The sequence below is a fragment of the Poecilia reticulata genome, chromosome 2 (genome assembly GCF_904066995.2).
Source record: "Poecilia reticulata chromosome 2, P_reticulata-male-v2, whole genome shotgun sequence".
Lineage (NCBI taxonomy): Eukaryota > Metazoa > Chordata > Actinopteri > Cyprinodontiformes > Poeciliidae > Poecilia > Poecilia reticulata.
The window spans coordinates 41,041,445-41,062,215 of record NC_088831.1 but is presented as its reverse complement, the minus strand read 5'-3'; the positions used below and the strand labels follow the sequence as shown (position 1 = coordinate 41,062,215).

The window sequence follows — 20,771 nt, the reverse complement described above, 5'->3', positions numbered from 1 at the left end:
GAAACGGGGAATCACGAGGAAAAGGATCTTTTGAGATTGCTGGCTGGAAGCTGTGGTGAGCGGCTGAACGGATCAATCGCAGCTGGTGAGCAGAGGAGGCTGTGGGTGAAGGTCCTTCTGAACTGGAGCCCAAGCTATGATTGGCTGGAGCGAGGCTTGGACCGGCGCTGATAGGTCCAGGTTGCAGAGAGGGAGGTGCTGATTGATGAGGCAGGTGCGACTAGAGTGGCGGTTCTCAACGTGGGCAGTACCGCCCCCAGGGGGCGTTCAGAGGACGGCAGGGGGTGCTGGCGGACATTTTTACAAAAGGGGGGCACTGGGATGCCTTGGGGGGGCGTTTAGTCGAAGGTAAACTTTACACCTGTTAAGGAAAAATGACTATTTTTAGTGTTTAACACAGTTTAAACCTTTTAGAACAAATTTGTTAATTTTGAACAGGTTTCTGTTAGTGATTTGAAACTAAAACTATTGCTGGGTAAGTATTGGAATAGAGATCTGCAGGAGAGTTTCTGCTCAGACCCCTGGGGTCTTATCATTAAAGACAGGAGGTCATAAATTAACATATGCAGGAAGGTGGAGGACAGTATCACTTGAATTACTCTGAGAAAGGGAACTTTGGTCGGTTCACGTAACCAGGATGAGAAGTCTTCCAAAACTAACATCTGATATGGTGCAAAAACTGAATATAACATAAAATGTTTTAAATCACTAACATTTAATTTGTAAGATACTTTTCTTAGTTATCAATAGCATGTTTTGACTGAAAATTTTATTATCTAGTTTTAGAATTAATTTAGTTAATGATGAATGTATTTGAAATTGTATTATTTCTGACTATATTAGAATCACATGAAAATGTTTTGTTTAGTATTAGAAAAATACTTAGATTTATTGTGAATGAATGTCTTAATTCTTATTTGAATATTATATTAGGTTAGAAACAAGAATTGTACTCCATTATTTTCTGTTGATATTATCTATTGCTTTTGTTTGATATCAGGACTAAACTTTGGAGATGCTGAGTGCAGAAGAACAAATTGGGTTTTTGGAGATAACTTTTCATTTAATTAAAATACAGTATTAAAGGTTTGTTCCTGGCAGAGCAGAAGAGAAACCAGAATTTCACAGCTACCTGTGAAGTTCCTGCATCTGTTTCTCTTTGCCCAGATGGCTGTAGAGCCGGATAGAGTTAAGAAAAATAAATTTTAAATAAGTTAGTTTTAAAATTTAACATGACTTGATTGAAATACCATAATTATAGTTTTAAAATTTATAACATATTCTGACCTATTGATATATATTTTACTGTAGTTAAAGCAGATTGTTTGCCAAGATCTCTGATCTGCTCTTTGTCTGTCTGGGAAACAATCAGTAGGAAGTTCTAGCTTTTCACACTGATCTGTGAAAGCCATAAACCACCATGAATTCGGAGAGTCTGCTTCCACCTTATTTAACAAAAGGTGTTTGATCTTGTGAACAAATCGCAGGGATTTTCTAAATTCAAAAAGGGCCAGAGATGCCTTCCAGTTGGTCAAGTAGAGATACGCCTTATTTGAATACATTATAGGGAAAAACACACCTACAGGTATAAAAGTTTGTGCACAAGGGAAACAATTTAGAAAAAGCTGATTTATTTTACTTCTGCACCAGCTCTTTCTCCAAGGACGTCCTTGATATGTCTTTGTCTTATTGTCTCAGGTAACAATGTTTGTATCTGAGTTTCTCCAGTTTCCTGTTTTATCTTATACTTTCTTCTGATTGGATTAAATTCTGTAATTCTGTGACGTCAACACGCATTGTTGTGATTCTGTCCCCACACGCGGTCGCGAGAGAAGGAAGAAGCCGAGCCAGAGTTTTTTACTAAATTTAATCACATAAATAATTCTTCCTTAACACATCTTAAATGCACAACAATACCAGTTTAGACTTTGAGCAACTTGGTAAAACTGTATTGTGTAACATTAAACCATGCTTGGCTGCAACTGTATCGATGGCAGCTCTTCTTCTATTCAGTGTTTGTTAGCTTTTGTTAGCTTCTTGGCGCAGCTCCGTTCTCCTGCTACTGGTAGCTAAAATCACGATACCCTCACTGTGTATCCCTCTGAAACATGAACCCATTTAAATAAAGAAATCAAGAAATCCCTCCATGGATGATACCATGATAGAGAGCGTTCATTTTATAGCGTTAACACGGTGCTGTAAGTGGTCCGGTTTGAAACGGGGGTGATAGAACAACACAGCCCTTTTAAATTTCAATAATCACAATGCAGAAATTGTTTCCGTTGTTTTAAAAGGTTGATGTCAGTCTGTCTTTTCCCCATCGATATGTTTCCCGACCGTCCTGCACCTTAGGGAGTTAAAAAAAAAAAAGACGTTCACATTGTGCAAAACTCTGAAACAGGAGAAGCGGGACATAAAACGAGCGACAAACTAGATGTGAATTATGGCATAAAAACAGAGAATCCGATGCTGAACAATGAAAAATCAACACATGATGTGAAACATGACGATTAGGAGGTGCAGCAGGTGATGAGTGAAGATTATTCGTCTTAAATTATTCGTCTTATAATGGATAAATGATAAAACAAAATATAGCAACAGGAAAGAAACTAAATTGGACATAGCAATAAACCAAGAGAGAATAATACTAATCAAATGAAACTAAATGGAAATGAATGAAGAACAAAATGCAAGAATAAACTAAGAAACTAAAGTAAATACAGAGGAATAAACTGGTATGGCAAGACCTTTCGAGCAATAATTAATACAGAGGACTGTATGGCAAGAATAAACAGACACTATTTCCAGATAAAAGGTAAAATAATATTGTTGAAATGTCATGGGTTTGTTGAGACCATATCTAATACTGAGAATAAATGTATCTTACAGACCATAACAGTAAATAACTGATCACTTATTTATGTTTTTAATTAGATTTGATATATTTATTTATTCAATATTATTTTTCATGTCAGTGTTAATGTCATGAAGCTGATGACTCCATGACACTTTGAATTTGACTCATTAGGATTTGATTAAGAACCAGATTTGTTCTTTGTAATTTCTGTCCAGTAAAACTATTAATCTATAAATCAATAGACAGGTCTATATAAAGATATAATCCATGTTTCTGTCTCATATTTGTATGGCATTAAAATGATCTGGAACTTTTGTTTTTCCACTGAAAGCTCTGGTTTGCACAATAAATGTCATGTGAGTGAAATTTTATGGATGATGCTCTGATGTCCCATTCTCCTGAAGGCAGCACAGAGCTGCACCACCAGAAACTGACAAACACTGAAGAGAAGAAGAGTTATGATTAATGTAGTTACAGTTCTATCCATGTTTTAACGTTGCAGAGCTCAGTCGTTTTGCAAGTAGTTCAAAGTTTAAACTGGCATGTTGAACATCTTTATCTGGTCATTTTGTGGAATATTTAACAACTAGAAAATGGCAAAAAAAACAAGAATATTTTTCCACTCTGATTGGCTGCTGTTAGGCCTACCAATTTTAACTTGAATGTTCATTGCATTTTTTGTAGACGCCTGTGAAAATAATTTCTATTCCCATGACTTTTTTGTTCTCTGTGAAATTATTTTTGATGACAAATACAGAAACAAGCATAAAAATCAAAACATCTACAATAGTGATATTAATGTTAATAATAAAATAATGGTCAGTGCAAAGTAGCCTGCAAATTATTTGGTGGGGGGCGGTGAGGGGCCTGGATAAAGGCTAGGGGGGCGCTGGCCCAAAAAAGGTTGAGAAACACTGCTCTAGAGTCTTCCAGACTGAACTTTTGTCAAGACTCCATTTCTTTAAAAGGAAAATTTTGCCACATTTTATGTATAACCTATACTTAAACTGGTGCAAAAAAGACAGAATTAGTCTTAAACATTACATGACAACATGACTTCTTCCAAAGCTTTGCACTACATTTAAATTTAAGTTTCTGTTACCTTCCAAATTTTGATGTTTTCACAAATAGAATAAAAAATTTTCAAGTCAGAGTGTTTTGTATTCTGCCTTTAATTTAGAAAGTCCCAGAACAATTTTGGCAACTCTGAGGATTGTTTATACTGTGAGCTGATCAGAGGTAAAGCAGATTTTCTTAAAGCAGAAATATTATTTTATCCACACTAATATCTACATGCATTATAATACAGAGAAAACAAAGAAATCGAAACAAAAGGCTATTATTCCAACAAATCTTTATTGATTTTTAGTGAGTCATATTAGAAAGTTAACAAGAAGAGAATTTCATTATCAACTTGATTGATTTGGATGTAATCAAAGATTGAACCCTGGTTTATGTGCCAGGGCTTAGCAGAAATTAACCCCTAGGGATTTCAATGGACGAGACGCAGTTTAATTAATCTAGAGATTCCCTAGTCTGTCAAAATAAAACATTTAATAGAAAAAAGGAGTCACAATTGCATCATGGATAGATGGAGAAAGAAAATGTGAAGTTTTTGTCTGATGATTTATTCATACTCGGAAGCAAACAAAAAACAAGGTAATTCTTATAAATATGGAAAACACATTTGTGGTATTAATATGCTCCAAGAAAAGCACTTTCCTTTTTATAAAAGTAAAATGCATAATTTTGAGCCTGAACACAAAACTGTTTGATGTTACAGGTCTGATTTATGCAATGAAGCTTATAATATGAAACCAGTTGCCAAACATTTCTTCTTTTTTTTTCTTTTTTTTTTGACTGTTAACAGCTGCAAAGTCAAAGATAATAAGCAAATTTTATAGGTTCATGAAATAAACTTATAAAAGTTTATTTCATGAACTTTTATAAGTTCATTTCTAAGTTTTGTCATGAGACAAAAACTTCCGTGTATGAATAAATCATCAGACAAAAACTTCACATTTTCAGCTGCAAAGTCAAAGATAATAAGCAAATTTTATAAGTTCATGAAATTCAACCTGTGCTTTTCTTAATGGTTCTGTGGTTAGTCACTGTAGCTGTTATCTCTGTGGAGCCAAACTTTATTTGTAGTTCCACTTTATGTTATTTGTTTATTTTAGTATTGTGTAGTAGAACTTCAAGTGAAATTACTTCTTCCACCCCTGAATCATCTATATATTTTGGATCTTTGCTTTCAGTCCTAAAGAAACTAATGGTTATCCTTTTATGACTTAGATCTGATACATTAAGGAAATACCTTTAGTTTCATCCCAGCCCACATAACAACTGTGTCTTACTTCTCTTGTTTTATTAGACTCATCAAACCTTTCTAAGGTGTCCATCACATAGGTAAAGCAACATTTCCTTTGGATTTTTTCCAAACTCTACAGCTCCTCTAAGAATTGCTTCCTGAGGTCTAACAGGACACAGGATTTTATATTCTTTTCCAAACTCTTCATTAATGAGCTGCCACAGTATTTGACTTTCTGCGAACCCCCCCACTATGAGAATGAACCCAATGTTCAGATTTGTTTTTAATATTTCTTTGAGACTCTTGGTGATGCCCTGAAGACTCTCATCAAAGAAAGATCTCAATTTCTCTTTGGAGATTGTGATGAACCCTTCATTCCAGGAAGCTCCTTCTACTGACTCAAAAAACATTGCTATGTCTTTTTTTTCCCCAGCCAGTTGTCCCAAATTATATGGACATGAGATCTCAATATCCTCATATATCCGTTTGAGATGAGTAAAATCATACATTATCATCTGAATATCACTGGGATAATTTCTTTCATATTCATCCCAGACTTCAGAGAATATTTCTCTGAGGAACTCTTTAAACTTTCTGTCCACAGTTTGTCCTCCCAGGTCATTTCCAGAGGCCTTGTGCAGCTCCTTTACTGCTCCTCCTTCCAGGACTTCATGAACAGTGATGTCAATGGTTCCTCCTGAAACCCACAAAATGTGATAAAAAAAAAATTATAAATTGTAGATCATTGTTAGTCTTCTACAACAATCCTGTCACTAGCATTAAAGGTTTCACTATAGACTGTATCAGATTTATAGACAATTACCTCCACAATCAACAACAATATACTGAGTTCCTGGAGTCTGATACAGTGAGTCTCTGTTGTGGTTCTGTGTGATAAAACCCTCAGCTGGAATCTTCTTACAGCAGAGTGAAGCAGCTTCTGGTTCCAGTGCAATCACCAGTTTATCTTCAGTTTGTTCTGTTACAATTTCTGCCTGGAAAATTAATTTAATAAAATCAATGCTGAACATTTCAGAACTTCATTGGTCTCTCTATAATCTGATGTTACCTGCATTGCAGCTTCTCTCATGAACTGTTTAGCTGACTCATACCAGATGGCAGGAACAGTCAGAACCCAGGTGAAGTCAGAGGCTGTGAACTGTAAACCTGATGATGTGTTGGAACTGATTGTTTTCAGTGCGTCATCCTTCAGGAATCTCAGGGATTCAGAGAAAACCTTCAGAGCTGCCATTTCCTTGTCATTTGCTGCTTTAAGCGTAAGGTTCCTGTTAAGATCCTAGAAGATCATAATTATATGAAAAATATTTATTAAACATGTATAAAATTGAAAGTAATATAAAATCCTTCAATGCAGTATTTGGGGGTACTTTTTTGGTGGTATTGTAAAATTCTTTAAAAAAAAAACTTTAATACTTTACTACTTTACATATGTTATTGTGCTGTAATTAAGCTATAACCCCAAACCTAACAAATACACTGGTTTTAGTTTCTGGTTTGTTAGCTAGGCAGATTTTCCTCTTTCCCTTTTTTTCTATTCTTACTATAACTATGAACAAGGTTTTTTTTTTCCCACTCGGATCTATTCTTTAACAACAATATAAAAAAATATTTAAAGCTTTAATTTTTAGCTGCAAAAATGCTTTCACTTCATCTACTCTAATAACAATCAGTAGCAAGTAATTAAATTTTATATATACTTCTCATTATTTTACTTAAGTCACCACGAGCTTCTTTTTTAGTGTGTGTGGAAAATTTAAGAGTTAAGACCTTCAGGCAGCATACAAGGTCCCAAATGAGACAACTAAGGGCAAACTATGGGTCCCAGAAGGTTTGGGTGGTGGTTTTCATGGTGGCCCCACATGGGTTTACCCAGATAGAAAGTCTTCCTGGGCAATTGATCCCACCTATGTATGTTGATACACTATATGTCATATCTTGCCATTTAGGACTAACATATATATCTTACTCAACATCTGTTGGGATAGGCTCCACTCCTACCTCAGCTACTCTGAACAGAAAAAAACAATCATTAACAATATTTAAATCTTTACTTACTTGAACATACAGGGTCTTCTTGAATCCTTCAAAGAAATAATGTCTCTGTGCTTCATCTCCTCTCATTTTGATGTATGCTTTTTTGGCATCATAACCAAACTTCAGAAAGTCTTCATTTTGATCAAACAGGATGCAGGTTGGAGTCTTTGGTGTGTCCAGTGCATATTCTGCTCCCCATCTCTTTAAAATGGGATCACTTTCTTTCTCTCTGGATGAGATATTGAAGGTATATCCACTGTAAGCAGTACCAAAGTCTATGGCTATTACATAGTAGTCACCCATTGTAGAATCATGTTCTGCAAGTCAGGATGAAAACAAGAATACCAGTGGGAGAGCTAACAGCTCTTTTTTTTAAATCTGTGAACTCCACCTCCCTGGAGCTGTTTATCTGCTCAAACAGGAAAGGTTGGTTTCACATACAAAAGTGTGAGTCTAATTTTTAAAAGAGATTTATTTGCTCAGGTTATTTTGACATTTGTATTGGTCACATTATTTTTTTTTTATAAAAGTCACTTGTGATATTGTCAGACAGTTATTAAGAGATTAGATACATCCATTATTATTCAAGAATAAAACTCTCACTGTGTTTATACAGGTTGACTTAATACACCTTGTTTATTGCACTTTAAAGTATCCTGTTTGTTGTATCTGCTGTTTGTGCTGGAGTGTGAAGTTTGAAACTCATCCCCAGGGGATCATTATACAACAGAAGAGATATGAAGAGAGAGTAGATCAAGGGCTTGCAGTGCTCAGAACTGAGGACCCACATTTTCAGCCAAAAAACAGTAAGACAATGAATATTATTGAGAATAAGAATGTGTGGGGTCTGTGATGAGTAGGCAGTGGCAATATGTCGTTCATAAACAGAACACCTCAGCTGCATGGTGGGAACCTATCCAGAGCACAAACACTGCTAGCACAGCGGTCTAGTTGCAAGTTATCATCCCATGAAAGAACAGCACTTAGAGGTCAAGAGGCCAAGGCTGGGTCAGAACCAGGGAAGCAGACTAATGAGGTGTCAGGAGAAAATCAGAAGTCAGGGCACAGAAAGGGGTCAGGCACAAAACCGGCAATCTGAGGCTGACAGATCCAGGGACAGAAATCGAGAGGTAAATACAGGGGCCATGTCCAGAAAACAGAAGCCAGTGGAGTATTGGATGTGGGTAAGACAAGACAGGGAAATCCATAACTTGCAGAAGTGAAAGCTGAGGAGGAAAAGATGGACCAGAATCATAACAGGGTCTCATGTATAAAGCAGTGTTTCCTGACCATCCTCAAGCCACACTGCCCTGCACTTACAGATGTTTCCCCGATTAAATACTCCTGATTCAGCTGAAGGCAGTTTATTAAGTGCCTTATCAGCCATCAATTGGAATCAGCTGGTCTGAAGCAAGGGAAACACCTAAATGGCAGAGAGCCTTGAAGATCAAGGTTGGGAAACACTCGTATAAAGTGTGCATATGCACAAAAAAATGTGCAGCACAATATTTTACGGACAACTCTGGATGTCTAAAAATGAACATGGTGTAATTGCGTAAAGACATGCAAACGTGAAAACATGAGGCAGCCATGCAAACTTTTTCAGTGGATAATAATGAACTACAAAGCACCAAAGCTGACCTGAATGCACTGGAATCTCTCCCCATTCAGTAATTTATCCCAAAGTGCATCAAACCAAATATTTTATTATGATTTTAATCTTTAATTGTTTAAATTTAGATGATGAAACTTAAACCAAGTTCATCCTTATACAATTGTAACACACACATCTGCACACACAACTTAATAACATCTGTTACTTTTTGTGTATGAAAGCACATCGTAAGTGCCATGCAGACCTGGCTTTGTATGGTCAAAGTGAGGATGCAAAATAAAGTGATAGTGTGGTATCCCCTATCCGTGTGTGGTGCTGACTCCTAAGACAAACGATGTTACTTCAAGTCAAAAAGGCTAATCACCTGTTACTGACGCTCTCTCCTCATTAACCTCACAGCATACCATTACTATACCTCATTGTATGTGTGTGTGTGCGTGTGTGTGTGTGTGTGGGGGGTGTGCACGTGTGCGTGTGTGTGTATCTTAAAAGGATCAATCAATTAATTTTATTTATAAGGGACCCTTTCATACTAAAAGCAGTTCTAAGAGCTGTACGAACAATTAGCCCTCAGGTTTCTCTGACAAACGGTTCCAGTAACGGGAACCATAATACTGGATGGATAATAAATGACTAAAACTATAGAATCGTATAAAAAGTTCAAACAAGCTTTATAAATGTATATGTATAGAAAACAACAAGGAAAATGACAAAACAAACCCTAATCTATTTCTATTTGCTTTTCCTCTTTCTGTCTGTCTGAGCCTCGCTGCGGTGCATCTGACCTCGGACCTCAGCTCCTCAAACCTGTCCTCCCATGGACCAGATGATGTCCTTCCTGTAGGTTCCTACATAATGAAGCCATAAGCTTGACGCTCTCCGTCCTTCCCCTTCGGTCCACTTGATAACGAAAATGACAAAAAACCAGACTGAGTCCTCTTGATAAAAGTTAACGGTTTACTTCAAAAATAAAAACGATACATATGTTACTTTTCCACAAAAATAATAAAATAAACAAAACATTCCGAGAGAGAGCGAGAGGTCAAAAAACTGTGTGGCTCCACTCCAACAGCCCAACTGAATCTGCCTGGCCACAGCCTAAAATCCTCAACTCCAATTACCTATGCAAATCCACAAGAAGACCTTAGTAATCCAATATAACAAATTAGTATGAAATAGAGATATAACTTGTAATTATTTTTCTCCAAACAAACAAGTTACCATAAGAAATGTAAACATAATTTATACTAAAGATCTGAATGAACAAAAATTCAATTTAAGCTTCTACACTTCCTACAAAACCAGCCGATGAAAATGATCGAGAAGATCTGGTAGATCAAGAAAATGAAGAAGACGACGAAAACCTCCAATACCTCCTAATTTTTTTCACCGGAAAACTGATGAAACATTTTCTTTCAGGGAACAACGGTCGGTCTCCTGTTGAACATTCAGGCTGAAACCTGTGTGAGACTGAGCTCCGCTGGTATGCTGTCCAGTATTAGCGTAGAGAAAGAAAAGATAAACATGCTACAGAGCTGGTTTTTAAACCACTTTCAATCTGCAGGACCTAAAATTACTAGTAATGCACATAAACATGTGTTTTTCTCAGTAAGCAACCTATTGAGAAATATAACTAAAACTTAAATGTTGCTTCTTTACGAGTTTTGTTCAGTCTGACTGATCGTATCTCTGCTACTCCTTTACATAATTTTAAGGCTGTAAATAAAAAAAAACTTTAATGAGTAACTGCTCTTAATAAATTCCTCATAAACATTGATTTATTGAAATGGCTTCCAATACAAGTTATGGCCTATTTAAATTATAACTTGTTAAGTTGCTTTATTTTTAAACCTTTTTAGTTTTGCCATATCCTGGGTGACGGAGAACCAACAGGTAGAAACAATTAATATCTGGGGGGTATTATAACTTAAACCTAACATTTAAAGCACTAAGGTTTATATAGAACAATATTCAGATCAGGCGCGGAGCTATGGGGCCCGGATGGGGGCTTTAGGGACCCAGCGCCCGGGCCTGGAGGTGCCAGGGAGGGAGGAATGGTTTCAAGTCGCTTAAATGTCTGATTATAAACAGAGAAAGTCCTCCCCCGCCTGTTGAGAAAGGTGTATTTAATGTTAAAGTTACTTTCCCTCAATAAAATATATACTAGTCTGTCCCAATGGCTGTTTCAGTCATGGTTTAGCCGATGTGCTTCCTGGGTAAAAATCAAAACAGTTTCCAGCAGCGCAGGTGATACACATAAGGGACCCGGTGATTTGTTAGGGGCCCGGTAATTGGCCCCGCCCCCCGGCCCGACGCTGACTTGTTCCGCTAGTGATTCAGATTTTATTTTGTGGTTTTAAAGGCTCTACGTTGAAGACAGTGAGAAATAATGGGATAGCTTTCTGTTTTTTTTCTATCTGTTCTTTCTTCTATTCTTGGCTCACACTGACAGCTGGGTCCACTCCTCAGCCCCTCCCTCCATTTTTAAACTCTTTTAATTTGAAAAAGTTTGACCCAGGGTCAAACAGAGCAAGTTGTATGTCTTCACGGCGATGGTTTTACAGCTATCTAACAGGTCAAAAAGCAGGATGTTCCACTGAATGATTACTGCAGAAAGCTGTTGTCATTGCTCTTCTTCAGAGAGGCCTTCTGAAACAGGAGAGTAATTTTTCAATACAGGAACATCCATCCATCCATTTTCTTGCACCCTTTTTCCCTCAGTGGGGTCGGGAGGGGTGCATGTGCCTATCTCCAGCCAACGTTTCGGGCGAGAGGCGGGGTACACCCTGGACAGGTCGCCAGTCTGTCGCAGGGCAACACAGAGACACACAGGACACACAACCATGCACACACACACTCACACCTACGGACAATTTGGAGAGGCCAATTAACCTGACAGTCATGTTTTTGGACTGTGGGAGGAAACCGGAGTACCCGGAGAAAACCCACGCATACACAGGGAGAACATGCCAATACAGGAACATTCCAAAAAAATGTAACTAAACAAATAAAACAAATAAGACAAGAACATTAGAAAGGTAAAACACCTAATATTTGATAGTAATATAGCTTACCTAACACAAACATAGACTATATTTGCTTTGCACTGTCTCCACATGAGTTTGATCTTATTAAATATTAGCTTCTTGATTAATATGGGTTGTTGCTATGTTGTTGTAGTGTTTTAAGATCTTGTTCAATGTGCCACTTTAGTAACTTTGAGCCCTTGCCACTCCAAAAGTCTCTGCACGGTCCTGCATGTTACTTTAGTAATTAACAAGTTATTAAGTTCAATAACTTAATCATTACTTATGGGTCTTAGGGAGTACACCATGATAGGTGAGCAGTTAATCATAAGGAAATCCAGTGGTTCCCAAAGATTTTCTGGGTCCCTCTATGAATTACAATAAAATCTCCCCAAAAAAGAAACAAAAATCAATTGGGCAATTTTGAATTGAATTTTCTAACTCCACTGAAGTTTATTTCACACTTCAGTTTGCAATAAAACAAACGACAAATTATCTTTACAGTGAAACATTATGTGTAACTTTATTTTCCCATTCTTCCATACACTCGTTGGTACCCACACTTTGGGAACCAACGAAGAAATACAAGACTTAAAACGCAAATACATGCAAGCACATTACAAGGTAGCCTCCCATGTGAATCACTGACTAGTAATACATAGTAGCCAACAGTCAATAAAGAAGTGGATAATCCCTTTGTCAAAACCAAGCCTGTAAAAGGAACAACTTATCACCAATGTGCCATTGGCATAATTGGGATGGAGGCAAATTTTTTACAAATGTCATATTTGGAACAAGGTGTGAGGATATGGATATCTGTGTGTGTTTTTGGTTAAGTTAGACCCCATGTTATTGTTTCAATCTGTGTCTTGTTCCCCTGATTATCTCCTCTCCTCATACTCACCGGTGTCAGGGTTTTCCTGTCGGATCCTTGTCGTGTATGGTCGTATGTCATAGTTTTATTGTGTCATTGTCACTGCGTCATGCCTTCTGGTGCTACCAGTGTCTGGATTTCTGTTCATTTTTTGTTCATTAAATCATCATTAACCATCATTTTCCACTGCAACTTGGGTCCACCATGTCTCATTCTTACCACCCAACTAACCATCTTATTACACAAGGTTTGTTAATACATTGCTGCAAGCATATGACAAAGATAAAAGCAAAGTTCCAGAACACAGAAAACAGGTTTATGCTATGTAATATACTCAAATAAATGTGTGCCTAGTTTTCTAAAAGTGAAAATTAAAAATGTGAACCTGAACATAAAACAAACTGATACTCATTACAAAAAAGATAAAAGCATTATGGCCTGTAGTATGAAATCTACCTTCAAACATTTCTTCCTTTTCATCTGTAAACTGCTGCAGTGTGATAATATAAATGAGTTAGACTTTCTTGAACTCAAATTTAAGTGACTTTTTCTCTCCAGTACTCAAGTCAGTCCCTGTTGCTCTAATCTCTGTGCAGCCAAACTTTAGTTCCACTTTCACTTTGCGTTCTTGATTTATTTTAAAATCACATAGTTTAACTATAAATGAACCTACTTCTTCCACCCCCCAATCATCTACATATTGTGGATTTTTTTGTTCAGTCCTAAATAATCGAACTTTCATCTGTGTTTGTTTTGGACCTGTTGTAGTAAGGACATGCTCTCTGGTTTCATCCCAGCCCACATCTTCGCCTTCTTCCAGCAGCTTTTTAAAAATGTCCTTACACCACTCCTTTCCATCAGCTGTGAATTTCTTCTCTTGTTTATGTTCAGACTCATCAAACCTTTTTAACACGGCCACCCCATAAGTAAAGCAACTTCTCCGAGATGCCACTATCTTTGGATTTCTTCCAAACTCTACAGCTCCTCTAAGAATCACTTCCTGGGGTCTAACAGGACACAGGATTTTATATTCTTTACTAAATTCTTCATCAATGTGCTGACGCAGAATTTGACTCTCTGCGAACCCCCCCACTAAGAGAATGAAGCTAATGTTGAGATCTTTTTTAAATATTTCTTTGAGACTCTTGATGATGCCCTCAAGACTCTCATTATAGAAAGATCTCAATTTCTTTCTGGAGATTTTGATATATCCTTCATTCCAGGAAGCTCCTTCTACTGACTCAAAGAACTTCTCTATGTCTTTCTTATTCCGAGCCAGTTTCCCCAGATTATATGGACATGTGATCTCAATATCCTCAGCTACCTGTTTGAGACGAGTAAAGTCATACATCATCTTCTGAACCTCACTGGGATATTTTTCTTCATATTCATCCCAGACTCCATCAGAGAATATTTCTCTGAGGAACTCTTTAAACTTTCTGTCCACAGTTTGTCCTCCCAGGTCATTTCCAGAGGCCTTGTGCAGCTCCTTTAAGGCTCCTTCTTTCATGATTTTGTGAGCAGTGGTGTCAATAGTTCCTCCTGAAACCCACAAAATGTGTTAAACTTTCCATATGATGTATACTGTTAGTCTTCTACAACAATCCCGTCACTAGCATTGAAGGTTTCACTATAGACTGTATCAGATTTACAGACAGTTACCTCCACAATCAACAATAATATACTGAGTTCTTGGAGTCTGATCCAGTGAGTCTCTGTTGTGGTTCTCTGTGATGAAACCATCAGCTGGAAGCTTCTTACACCAAACTGAAGCTGCTTCTGGTTCCAGTGCAATCACCAGTTTATCTTCAGTTTGTTCTGTTACAATTCCTGCCTGGAAGATGAATATAATATAATCAATGCTTAACATTTCAGAACTTCAATGGTATCTGTAAAATCTGATGTTACCTGCATTGCAGCTTCTCTCATGAACTGTTTAGCTGAAAGATCCCAGATGGCAGGAACGGTCAGCACCCAGGTGAAGTCAGAGGCTGTGAACTGTAAACCTGATGATGTGTTGGCATTGATTGTTTTCAGTGCATCATACTTCAGGAATTTCAGGGATTCAGCGAAAACCTTCAGAGCCGTCATTTCCTTATTGTTTGCTGCTTTAATCTTAAAGTTCCTGTTAAGATCCTAGAATATCACAATTATATGAATTTTTTTATTAACCATGTGAAATTGTTTTATTTTAATTGAAAATAGTGTAAAATCCTCCAATCCAGTGTTTTGGAATACTTTTTGGTGTACACAACACTAACAAACACATTGCGTTTACATGTTTTTTATAATCTTACTTCCATTAACAAATTTTGGCTTTATACTGGGAACAATCTAAAAAATATTTAAAGCTGTAATTTTCAGCAGCTCACACACTCATCTGCTGAAAAAGTGAACAATTAACAGCGAGTAATAAAATGTCACATTTTGTTTCTTGTAATTTTACTCAGTTTCTATTTTAGTGAGTGGAACAGTCAGGAGTTTAGATCTTACTTAATGTACTAAAGAGACTGTAACATATTTTTTTTCATTTAGGACCTACACGTATTTTACTCAACATTTGTTGGGATAGGCTCCACCCCTTCTTCATTTACCTTGAGCAGTAGTCAGAAAATATTAAGAATACATATTTAAATCATTACTTACTTGAACATACAGGGTCTTCTTGAATCCTTCAAAGAAATAATGTCTCTTTGCTTCATCTCCTCTCATTTTGATGTATGCTTTTTTGGCATCATAACCAAACTTCAGAAAGTCTTCATTTTGATCAAACAGGATGCAGGTTGGAGTCTTTGGGGTGTCCAGTCCATATTCTGCTCCCCATCTCTTTAAAAGGGGATCACTTTCTTCCTCTCTGGCTGTGATACTGTAGGCATATCCACTGTAAGCAGTACCAAAGTCTATGGCTATCACAAAGGAGTCGGTCATTGTAGAATCATGTTCTGCAAGTCAGAATGAAAACCAGAATACCAGAGGGAGCACTTATAGCCCGGTTTTTTTCTGTCAGCTCCTCCTCCCTGGTGCTGTTTATCTGCTCAGACAGGAAAGGTTGGTTTCACATTCAGAGACTTCAGTCTAATTTTTAAAAGAGATTTATATCCTAAGATTAATTTCTGACATTTATTCCTACCAATTTATAAACTTGTGATATTGTGAGATTTTTTATTTGGAGATCGAATACCATTAAAGTTCCACAGTGAAAACAAAACTCTCACTGTAACATCGGTTACAGTGAGACGGGCGGGGGAGACATGTTCCCCCCAATATTGGAGAGAGTCACATTCGTCCCCCCCAATAATTTCGCCGCAGTTGTGAAGAATTTTAAAATCTTCCACTCGCGTGCTTTTATTTTGAAGGCGCACAACAGCGCATTAGCAGAGCGCTTCCTCCCCCTCTCCCTTCCCGCTCTCAAAGTAAAGGCAGCAGTAGACGTAGTCATAGAAACTCCGTTTGAATGAGGTGAACTGTGTCGGGAATGTTGCCTTGAATATCACTCCTTTTTAACATCTTGTTGTCAGTTTACCTTCATAGAACTAAATATTTTTGGTTAAGCCGTTTTAATTCTGGGATAGTCACATGTCCAAAATTGTACTGCTGCTAGTCTTGTCACAATGATTTAGAATGAGACCGAAACAGCTGCGAAATTAGCCTTTTTATTATTTAAACGAAAGTGAGCAACACCTGATCATACTCGATCACTTAACATGTTTCATTCATTCATCCATCCATCCATTTTCTTTACACCCTTGTCCCTTAGTGGGGTCAGCTGGTGCCTATCTCCAGCTAACGTTCCAGACCATGCACTTACACTCACACCTATGGACAGTTTGGAGAGGCCAATTAACCTGACAGTCATGTTTTTTGACTGTGGGAGGAAACTGGAGTAGCCAAGCCAAGTTTATTTATATAGCACTTTAAAACAGTTCCACTGACCAAAGTGCTGTACAGCCACATAATTAAAACAAGTGAAATAAAAATTAAAAGCACACTAACACCAAAAAAACAACAACTTAAAATGAAGACACACAATGCAATACAAGAACATACCCAAATATGCAATCATAATAAATATCACAATAAGTAATCTAAAAACAATAAAGCAACTAAAAGTAACAGCAACTCAAACTGAATCAAAGGCCAGCCGAAAAAGGTGAGTCTTAAGAGCAGATTTAAAAGTTGCCGGAGAAGTGGCATGTTTTACTGACATTGGCAAAGAGTTCCAAAGTTTAGGAGTTGCCACAGCAAACGCCCTGTCCCCTCTGCGCTTCCTCAAAGTCCTCGGCACCTCCAGGTACAGTTGACTCGCTGATCTGAGAGCTCGGGAAGGGCAGCGTACATGTAGCAGCTCAGAAAGATAGGAGGGGGCAAGGCCATTTAAAGATTTAAAAACAAATAAAAGAATTTTAAAATGGACTCTAAAATAGACAAGTAACCAGTGCAGAGAGGATAAAATAGGGGTAACCTGTTCTCTCTTCCACGATCCAGTTAAAAGCCGTGCAGCAGCATTCTGGACCAGCTGAAGACGAGACAGAGAGGACTGGCTTACACCAACGTATAAGGAATTGCAATAATCCAACCGAGTTGTGATAAAGGCATGGATTACTACTTGAAAGTGCTCAGCTGATAAAATGTTCTTAATCTTTGCAAGCCGCCTCAAATGAAAGAAGCTCGATTTCACTACGGCACTGATTTGCCTGTCCAATTTAAAATTTTCATCCATTACGAATCCCAGGTTTGTGACAGAAGGCTTTACATATTGTGATAGCGGACCCACGTCCACAGGAGGAGACCTACCAGTGGTACCAGGGCCAAAAACAATCACTTCCGTCTTTCTTTCATTAAAATTCAAGAAGTTCAGAGCCATCCAAGTTTTAATTTCATCAATGCACTTCATTAAAATCCGCACAGAAATGACTCCCTTGCGATTTAGGGGCACATAGATCTGTGTGTCATCCGCATAGCAATGAAAAGCAATATTGTGTTTCCTAAATATTGACCCAAGAGGAAGTAAATATAAAGAAAACAAAAGAGGTCCAAGTATTGAGCCCTGCGGCACCCCACACAATAAAGGAGCAGGGGATGATCTAAAATCATCTAGGTTAACACAGAAAGACCTATCGGCCAGGTAAGACCGAAGCCACGCTAGGACAGTGCCTTTGAGACCTACATAATGCTCTAAACGAGAAATTAAAACATCATGATCCACCGTGTCAAAGGCCGCAGTCAAATCTAAGAGAACTAAAATCACAGGGTCCCCAGCATCTGTAGCCAGAAGAATATCATTAAAAACCCTCAACAATGCAGATTCAGTACTGTGAAAAGTTTTAAAACCAGACTGAAAGGCCTCAAGAATATTGTTTTCATCGAGGTAGGCTTTTAATTGGTTATAAACAACTTTCTCTAAGATTTTAGACATGAAAGGAAGCTTAGAAATAGGCCTGAAGTTGGATAACAAAGAAGGGTCTAGGCCAGGTTTTTTGATCAGTGGTTGAACTAATGCCTGTTTAAATAGTCTTGGAACCACACCAGTAGACAGGCTACTATTTATAAGAGCCAGAACAAAAGAGCCTAAGACAGGAAGAACCTCTTTAAAAAGCCACGGTGGGAAAATGTCAGTTTCAGAACCTGAAGACTTAAGATGACCAATAGTCTCATATAATGAAGACAGAGTAACAGGCTCAAACTGGTACAAAGCAGTAGAGCAATTGACAGAGACTGAAGGGTCAGAGGCTGAGCACGTTATTTGTGCCCTAACACTGTCCACTTTGTTCACGAAAAAAGTGCAAAATTTCTCACATATCTCCAGTGATGGCTCAAAGCCCGTGTACTGAGGGGCATTCAAAACACTATCAACAATAGTAAATAATAAGCGAGGCTTATGACGATTAAGCAAAATTATATTTGACAAGTGCTCCCGAGTACCTGGAGAAAACCCATGCATGCACAGGGAGAACATGGAGACTCCATGCAGAAAGACCCGGGCCAGGAATTGAACCCAGAACCTTCTTGCTGCAAGGCAACAGCTCTACCAACTGCACCACTGTGCAGCCCTCATATAGGGTTATATATTATATTATATTAATTATATTATATAATTTAGGAGAACAGCAGTGCTAGAATGATGTTGAAGAAAGGTGAAGAAGCTCTGGTGAGATCTTCATTTAGTTTATTGAAATATGTATTTACTGTTTTTAATTTTTAAATAAACTAAACTATTTTATTATGAGAGGAGCAGGTCAGGGAAGACATAGGAGAGCCAGGTGGAGTTTCAGAGTGTGAAGATGTAAAATTATATTAATTTCAATAAAACCAGAGAAGAGAACAGGTGGAGACTGATGTCAAGTTGATTTCTTTCAACGCTTCAATATTTTTTTCATTATTTCCGCTCTATAAGGGTAATGGTTAGGAGACAATAAGAAAAGTGCTTGACGAGAGGTTTAAAATGAATTTGTGAAACTTTTTGCTACACAGTAAATATAATTGAGATGTATAATAATGTAAACATCTGAAAATTAAGTTGTTTAAATTCTCATTCTGTATGATAAAAACATACTTTTAATCTTTAGTTCACATTCTGACCCTGTACATTTCTGTAGTGTCTGTTGTAAATACATGAATCCATGCAGGAACATCAGGCTGCAAGGAAGCAGAGACAGAAACACATCCGTAGATATTTCAGTTAAATGTTTGCGGCTGAAACTGACTGCCTCAGTGTTTTTATGGCTCATGTTTGCTAAGTTACTGAATGCACAGCTGGAAAGTGAGATTGAGTTAACAATGAGGAGCTAAAGGTCTGTTAGAAGTGAAAAGTATAATTTTTATTTATTTTGTAGATCAAATTGTTGCACTGATGTAGAGAGTTGTTCAAAAAGAACAAAACTTGTTTTTTAGATTTTATTTTTGTTGGTCAAACTGATGTATTGAGTTTAAAACTGCTGAGTCCTATTTTATAATCTGTTTTCTACTTTGGTTTTAAAAAGATGCACAACTAATTCAATTACCAGTCAATTTATATCAATGCATTTTGACCAATAATCAAATGTCTTTTGACCAATAAATATATCAGAATCTGTTTTAGCCTGTCTGTGCTACCAGAGTATGTAGCTTGATAGTTGTGAGACAAATGCTAAAGTGAGTGTTGATCCTGGAATGATGGTCATTATACTATACATAACTTTAATCTGATTATTGGATTGTAAGTAGTAACGTTTTTTTAAGCCCCTAAGGTGCAGGGCGGTCGGGAAGAGTATCGATGGGGAAAAGGCAGACTGACATCAACCTTCTAAAACAACGGAAACAATTTACCCATGGAGGGATTTCTTTATTTAAATGGGTTCATTTTTCAGGGGGATACACAGTGAGGGTATCGTGATTTTAGTAATTACATGTGTATAAGAGCGATTTTCTGTTGTCCTGCCATGGAAGCGCCTTCAAACAGAAATTAAACACTTTTTTAATATAAGTTGTTGCTTTGAATGACATGATCACAGAATTGCCAAAACATATGTAAAAAAAATCCTGAATAAAGCATAAAATATTTGAAAATCAGACACCAGACAAAGTGAATCACAGCAATGTCATCAGCCAGTGTAACGCTGACCTGATGGTGAAGCTGCTAGTAGCAGGAGAACAGAGCTGCGCCAAGAAGCTACAAACACTGAATAGAAGAAGAGCTGCCATCTATACGCAGCCAAGCATGATTTAATGTTACAAAATACAGTTTTAGCAAGTTGCTCATAGTCTAAACTGGTATTGTTGTGCATTTAAGGTGTAAAGTTTACTTTCCACCAAACGCCGCCCAAAGGAATGTCGGCGCCCCCCTTTTGTAAAACCTTCCGCCAGCGCCCCCTGCCGTCCTCTGAATGCCCCCTGGGGGGCGGTACCGCCCACGTTAAGAACCGCTACTTTAAGGCATTTTCATAATAATTGAAGGTAACATAATTATTTGATTGTATCACGTTGAAATATGTGCATGGAAAACATAATATACTACCTTTTTATTAAGGTAGAGTGGCTGGGGAGATCTTTGAGGT

At 37.5% G+C, this 20,771-nt stretch overlaps 2 protein-coding genes across 2 annotated transcripts; both read right to left on the bottom strand.

The window, feature by feature from the left end:
* Window positions 1-4,194: 4,194 nt before the first annotated feature.
* On the bottom strand, window positions 4,195-7,563 carry LOC145550870 (heat shock 70 kDa protein 12A-like). The gene is made up of 4 exons (XM_081604631.1): window positions 7,245-7,563; window positions 6,238-6,465; window positions 5,992-6,163; window positions 4,195-5,865 (listed from the first exon to the last, which is right to left on the bottom strand). The coding sequence occupies exons 1-4, from the start codon at window positions 7,524-7,526 to the stop codon at window positions 5,237-5,239; spliced, it is 1,311 nt and encodes a 436-aa protein (XP_081460757.1). The 5' UTR covers window positions 7,527-7,563; the 3' UTR covers window positions 4,195-5,236.
* A 4,808-nt stretch (window positions 7,564-12,371) lies between these two features.
* Window positions 12,372-15,707, bottom strand: LOC103461024 (heat shock 70 kDa protein 12A-like). The gene is made up of 4 exons (XM_081604633.1): window positions 15,385-15,707; window positions 14,647-14,874; window positions 14,401-14,572; window positions 12,372-14,280 (listed from the first exon to the last, which is right to left on the bottom strand). Exons 1-4 carry the CDS (start codon window positions 15,664-15,666, stop codon window positions 13,253-13,255), a joined length of 1,710 nt encoding a protein of 569 aa, XP_081460759.1. The 5' UTR covers window positions 15,667-15,707; the 3' UTR covers window positions 12,372-13,252.
* Between the last annotated feature and the right edge of the window lie 5,064 nt (window positions 15,708-20,771).